Here is a 7,052-nt window from a genome sequence, read left to right as displayed (position 1 = left end):
ATGGTGCAGGAGCACTGCCCTGAGATCGGCCGGCGCAGGCCGTGCACGTCCAGAGTTACGCACACACGTAATGGGGGCAGGGGCTTTGTGGAGGGTGTTTAGATTCCCAAAGCTCGACATCTCAGGAACATGTTTTCATGGACAATTATTTTGATGGCTCCTTCTAAAACTAGTCAGTGGGGGATCAATTATGTGTGACAGAGACATGGGCCGTCATTTGATGCCTAATTAGAGGAATAATCAGACCTCATCCTGGCAAGAGGCACAGGGAATGCTGGCGGCAGTGGCTGTGGCTGGGGAATGCCCACCTCCAGGGGCTTCCTCTTATGGTGGCCAGGAATACAGCCCAGGGGACCCATAGGTGCTCTGCAGGTACCCCTCTCCTCTCTACATACCTTTGAGTTCATACTTGTCCCTATTCAGGCCTCCAGCATCTGGGCAGTGCCTTCCCTCAGCTGAAGCTCAGGTGACATTTAGTAGGGCCCCGCCCCTACTAAGGAAAGCCTCTCATTAGAGACAGAGGTCCCATGGTGCCCATGGGCCTCCTCTTTGCCAACCTGAGGTGGTCGTGCAGGTCCAAGCCTTCCCTGAGCTCTGCTTTGTGTCCAAAAGCCTAGCCCCGGTCCTCTATAGCCATGGCATTCGATGGAGCTCACTCCCCAAACCTGCCCTTGGGTGGCTCACAGTCTGCAAGGGAGACAGAGAGAGAATGAGGACTGGTGGTGGGCACTTTGGCATGGGGATGTGGCAGCAATTATAGGCAGCCCACCCACTCAGGCGCCATCAGAAATGGCTTCACGAAGTTGGGGCTGGCTGAGAAGGGTCCTGCAGAATGAGGAGGTATTCTCCACATGGTTGGGGCCAAGCAGACACTCAGTGGGAGGGCAGCAGAGGAGAAGGGGAGGGGCACCTTGGAGGCAAAGACCCTGTGTGTCTAGCTGTGCCAGACTGTAGATATGGTACAGAGAAATTGGCGGCGGGGAGTCCAAAGAGAGGCCGGTGGGGCCAGTGATGAGACCCTGGGGACTGAGACCAGGTGTGTAGGTGCAGGCCACATTCTGGGACCAGGGAGACCCTGATCCACAAAGGGCCAGAGAATGCAATTAGTGATGAGGGCTGGAACTGAGGGGTGCGACTGGGCTGGGCTGGCTGGGCTGGGTGAGCACTGCCCGGCCTTGAGTTGGAGGATCCTGCAAGTAGGTCAGATAAGCTGGGCAGAGGAGCTCAGTCCAGAGATCAGGAGGCGCTATCCATGTTCCAGTCTCTTGATCCAGGTCACAGACACCCAGCCCCCACTGATTCTGATTCCAGTTTTGATTCCTCTCCCAGCCCTAGCCCATGTGTTTTCCCTTCCACCGTATTCCCCACCACTGCTCCTTCCTATCAGCCCCCAGCCAGGGTTCCTAGGCGGCTGGAAGGGCTCACCCTCTCAGCCCACTGGAAACTAGAGAGTGGATACCAAGCCTACCTGAGGCGCAGGGGGGCCTCAAATTAGGACCCATCAGCCCTGCCGGGGAGCCAGAAGTTGCTGAGATGGGGGAGCAGGGGTACAGAATGCACTTGGAGAGACACCTCTCCTCTTCCTGTCCCAGTCACTTTCTGTCTCTTGAGCCTCTTCCAGGTCTCCTTCCATCACTCTGGCTCCAAGTCCCTAAGAAAAGGCCCCAGGTGCACCTCCAAGCCAAAGGGAAAGCAAGGTGGGCCCTGAGCATGTTGCCAGCCGCTCATCCTCCCCCCTCAGAGCCCAGTAGTGGAACCTAGGCTGACTGCCCTAGTGGGCCTCTGAGACCCAGGCAGCAGCTCACATTGCAATCTCATGAATAACTCAGCACCCCCCTGCTGCCTACATGTCAGAAGAACTTGGCCCCTGGACCAACCTCCCTCGCTGCTTTAAACTTTAATAAGCAGAGGCTAAGTGGCAGCTGAGCAGGCTCCAGGGAGCAGAGGCAGGATGTCCTGGGCAGGGGAGCTTGGGCTGAGTTTGAGCCCAAGAGACGGCTATCAGGGCAGGCCCAGCTCTCCAGAATTCTGGCAGCCAAAGCAAGATGCGGTCAAGCAGGAGTCCTAAGAGTGGCCCTCAGCTTCAGGGGCCCTTAAGGGAGAAAGAGTAAGCTGGGTGACCTGGCAGAGATCCCAGGTCAAGGTGAGGTGGGGGCCCCTAGGAGAGCTGTGGGATAGAGTTGCAAATAAATCTAAGGATTACCAGCCAGTTTCTTACTGCCCAGAAATTCCCACCCCGAAGGCAGAGCTCCAACAAGGAGACGTCTAAGAAGACCAAGACCTCCAGGGCTTTTCCGGAAACAGGCCCCACTGGCTGGAGACGGTGCCCTGGGTAGACCTGCATGGACATCCCCATCAGCGGCAGAGACTTTCGCTGCCTGCAGCTGGCCTGTGTGGCCCTTGGCCTGGTGGCTGGCAGCATCATCATCGGTGTCTCTGTGTCCAAAGCTGCAGCTGCCGTGGGTGGTATCTTTATTGGCGCCGCTAGTCTGGGTGAGCAGGTGCTGGGCTAAGAGGGGGAGCAGGGGCATGGTCAAATGAATAGGAATTGGTTGGGAAGGGTGGAAGGTAGAGGCGTGAGCAAGGCAGCTTTGGGGGTACAAGGGAGGGAGAGGAAGGTTGGGGTGAGGTTCCCTCCGTGGACGGCCAGGGTGAGGAGACGTGGAGAAGGGGGCTGGCTGTCACACTCCTCTCTGGCTCTCCAGCCTCAGGCCTGGGCTCTCACGTTTGTGGTAGGATTCATGAGCCTCTTGAGGCTGGGTTGACAGGGGGCAGGTGAAAGAGAACTGAGTTCCCGGTGGACTCTCCTTGAGCCAAGACAGGATGTAGCTCAGACAAAGGGTTTCCTTTTCTTTCCCAGTATGTCTCAGCAGCGGATCTGTCTGTCCAAGCATCTGCCCATCTGTCTACCTGGGCCAGTTCCACTGATATCTCCACAGCGATGCTGAGCACCATCCCTCGCCCCACTCCACCACCCCAGGCCAAAAGCAGAACCAGAAGCACCAGGCTGGTGGACTCTGGGTATCTGCACCTGCAAACTCCACAGACGCTTGGTCCGGGGATGAAGTGGGAGTGGGCAGGGCAGGCCCTGCTCTCCTGCTACCCCCCTCCCCCAAGTCTGTGTAGAAAGGAGTATGCCGAGGAGTCAGCAAGACCTGGGGTTCCTAGGAGATGGTGGGGCAGGGGAGAGCTGGTGGTGGTGGTGGCAGCTGGCCCCATTTCCAGCAGCTGAGAAGGAAGAAAGCTGAACCGCTCCTCACCTGAGTTGGGTGGAGCCAGGATCCTGGGCCTGCACTGCCTGTAGCCCTTTCCCCAGAACAGGCACTTCTCCCTGCCCCTTTTGGGGCCAGGCGTTAGGGAACTACCCCACACACATACTCACAGGCTCACGTTTACACACCCAGAGTCCCAACCTGCACACTTGTGCTCCTCCAATACATACCTATATCACCTCATAGACCATCTCCCAGGCTCACAGCCCACCCGCAGATTCATGCATCTCGCACTCACCAGGCCCCTCCCTATCACAGAAACCCTCTGTGTCTCTCTTCCCAGGGCTCCTCATCTTGGCCTACCCCTTCCTGAAAGCTCGGTTCAACCTGGACCACATCCTGCCTAACATAGGTAAGTCCTCTCCACCCAGAAGATCCTCTGCCGAGGATTGTGTGAGACCCCTTGTGTATAAGCCTGTGACCCACTGTGTGGGGAAGCCAAGCCCACATGTGTGACTGCTCCTGGCTGTGTGTGTTAGAGTTGCTGTGTGTATGTGTTTGGGTGTGTGGCGCAGGTGTTGCCATGACTACAGTGTAGCAGACTTCAGTCTGCCTCGAAAGTGCCTGAACTAGCTCAGGGCGTCTAGAACTCCCATCTCCCCTGATAGGACTCTCCATGTTCCCCAAGCCTCCAAGATTTCCAGATCACTCCACTTTACCCCTGAGCCCCTACCGAGACCTTCCATCTCCCCCAAGACCTCAGGACCCTTGAATAGCCCCCTACCTCATCTCAGCTCCCCACACGATCCCATCTCCATCACGCCTGTGGGGGCTTTACATAGCCCCAGTTCTACCCAGGACCCTCATTTTAAAAAAATCTTCCATCTTCTCCTTCAAGGGCCCATTTTTTCCATCCCCACTCCCCTCCCACACAAGCCTAGATCGTGTGGGAGACCTAAACGAATGCAGTAGAACAAAGACAGCAACGGGGATGGAGATTATACAGCAGAAATGACTTCCCTTCCCAAAGCCAGACTTGATTTGAGAATGGCTTAGTGACCAAGGGGCTCGGGGTGATCTCATCCTGCAGGGAGCCTGAGAATCCACCCCCACCCAGGGCCAGACCATGCGGAGGGAAGATCCAGCACCAATGGCAATAAAGATGGTAAGTTCCAGAAACTCCGGAATCCATCTGCCACCTTCCCCCTCTGGCTGAGCAGCTCTGTGGGACCCAGGAGCAACCTGGAGGGGCATGCAGGAGCTTCCCCAGTCTCACAGAGCCCGCAAAGCCGAGTGGTTTATCCATGCGTTGAGTCAAAACCCATCTTGCTCCGAATTGAGCTGAGCCCCTCTTGTTTGTCCTCAGGGCTTCTCTGCCGTGCCCAGCGTCATGGACACCGAGACAGGGGGCAGCGCACTGCCCCGTCCCCTCCTCTAGGCCCTGTGCCCCAGTTTATTTTCTCACTCTCCTCTCCCATTGTGGAATCCAACTCTCAGCACTGGTACCTGAAACTGAGCATCTTCCTCCTACCCCATCCCCGCACACTGGAAAATTCCAGGGCAGGAGTTTCTCAAAGACAGTCCCAGTCCACAGGGTCTGTGCCAGTGGTAGGAGGCCTAATCTCAGCAAAAAGTCCCATCCCAGACACCGTTCCAAGCACTTTACATATATTAATTTGTTCCATTCTCAGAACAATCATATGAGGAAGGTACTATAGTTAACCCCACTTTATATATGGGGCAACTGAGGTGCAGGGTAATTAAGTGACACAGCTTGGAAATGGTAGAGAGATCAAGTGGTCAGCCCCTGAGTCCTGCCTCTAACCCCGCACTAGGCTACTGTCCTCTTGCAGGGCGTTCTGACCGTCCATACCTCTTTATTTATTTTTTAAAATTAATTAATTAATTTTTTAATTGAAGAAATGATTTAAATTTTTTTTGCCCCTGTCTGCCTTCCCTCCTCTCCCCCCTACCCTCTGATAACCACTAGTTTATCGTCCATGCCTCTTTAAAGTGGTCTAAAACTGCAGCCTGGGACTCCCTTCCCTCTTCATTCTGTCCTGCTCTGCCTCCAGGTCCTTCTGGGCTGCTCTGACCCAGAGATCTGTCCACTCAGGCAGCCTCGTGCTGGTCTCTCCCCTAGGAGTCCGAAGCAGCCTATCCACCGTGAGCAGAACTCTGGAGAAGCTGAAGCCAGGGGGCCGAGGCACTGGAGAGGGTTGAGGCAGGGGCCAAGGGGCTGCCCCCTGCCCTGCCCTCCCTTCCTGCCCGCCACACCAGTCTCAGAGCCCTCCTGGATCCACACCAGAGGTGAACCGGGCCCTGGAGACACCAAACCTGCATCTGTCCAGCTGACCAAGGCTCTTGGCAATAGATTCCATGTGAAGGAGGGTGGGGTCTGAAGCAAGGTGTCACTGGCAGCCCCACGGGGGGCCTTGTTTCAGGTTCTTGACCTGGCTTTGCTCTCTGGACTGCAGCTCAGCTTCCTTTCCTTTTTGATCTACTAGCTGGTTTCTCTGGAATTTGGGCCCCAGGGATACCCCAGTTCCTTGCTCCATCCTGGCCACAGAAGTGAACCACAGGCCCACAGGAACCACAGACAGGGTTCTGGCTGAGTCCCTCAGCCCCCAAGGCCTGGCCCTGGGCCTCTAGGGCTCACCGGCTGGATCGAGGGGCTGGATCAGATTCTTTTGAGGGTATCAAAACTCCAGACAACCCCTCAGGGACCTTAGCAGCAATGAACCAGATGAGAGCGAATTCTAGACAAAGTGGTCACTGCCATGACAGAGCCCAGGTAAGGCATGGGCCTGAAGGCTTCCAGGAGGAAGTAGCTCCCGAACTGAGCCCTGCCCTCTGAGACTTTTGGTGTTTGAATCTAACATTCAAGGCTTTTTGTGATCTGACTTCAGACAAGACCTCCAGCCTTCCTTCTCCCAAACCCTCTCACTGCTCCTGAACAATCTAAACATATTCCAGCCTCCAAGCCTTGGCTTACGTTCTTTCTCCTGAAGGCGGCCCTGTATCTCTCTGCCTATCAAAACCCCACACCTCTAAAGGCCCAGTTTCAAGAATCCCCTTAACCACAGTGCCCTCCTCATTCTCTTCCACCAGCCTGTGTCACTCTCTCTCAACAGTCTCCAGGCAGGTTGAAGTCTTCTTTCTCACAAAACAATTATTAATCCTATTTAAACCTACTGTATGTTGCCCTTTTCCAGTCACCGTCAGGGCACACAGTAGGTGCTCAATAAATGTTAATGCCTTAATATAATGGGAGAAAACATTCCCCAAGCTTTCCTTAGAGAGCCACTTCAAGGCCCCATGTACCCACAGGGTTGGGGTGACAGAGGCCTGGCCCAGGTGCCTGCGGCTGTGCAGGAGACGTTGCTCCTCCACCCACACCACTCTTCACATATCTGCACCCGTAATGCACAGCAGTTGTGCGACCTCTAGACAGACATCTGCTCCATGTGGCCCCTGACCTGGTTTGGTGAGCAGAAGACAAGCTAGGAAGAGTCTCATTCTTGAAGGATCAGTGCAGATGACACCTCCTCCCAAAAGCCTCCCCACAGCCCCAGCCCAAAACTCTGAGTGGCCCTCATCTATTTCCCCCTCTTGAGAGTGGGGGGCGGAGGGCTGGGCACGTAGAAAGTACCCAGTAAATTTTGCAAAACCCAACCAAAAGTGTAAGAGACCATCTCACCGTACAGATGGGAAAGCTGAGGCCCTGCAAGGAAAAAGACTCGTTGGGTCCCACAGTGAGAGATTGTGGGTCCAGGCATGGCACCCAGATCTCCTCTATCTCCCCACCCAAGGCTCTACCCTCTGTTATTCTCTGCACAG

General features: G+C 55.4%; 1 protein-coding gene across 1 annotated transcript; it reads left to right on the top strand.

The window, feature by feature from the left end:
• The first annotated feature begins 2,342 nt into the window (after window positions 1-2,342).
• KNCN (kinocilin) lies at window positions 2,343-5,435 on the top strand. Its single transcript, XM_023534996.1, has 4 exons — window positions 2,343-2,493; window positions 3,556-3,624; window positions 4,303-4,377; window positions 5,356-5,435. The coding sequence occupies exons 1-4, from the start codon at window positions 2,343-2,345 to the stop codon at window positions 5,433-5,435; spliced, it is 375 nt and encodes a 124-aa protein (XP_023390764.1).
• The last annotated feature ends 1,617 nt before the right edge of the window (window positions 5,436-7,052 follow it).

The sequence above is a fragment of the Pteropus vampyrus genome, unplaced genomic scaffold, assembly GCF_000151845.1.
Source record: "Pteropus vampyrus isolate Shadow unplaced genomic scaffold, Pvam_2.0 Scaffold135, whole genome shotgun sequence".
Classification (NCBI taxonomy): Eukaryota; Metazoa; Chordata; class Mammalia; order Chiroptera; family Pteropodidae; genus Pteropus; species Pteropus vampyrus.
Note: the sequence above shows the minus strand (reverse complement) of the source record. Positions and strands in the feature narration are given on the sequence as shown.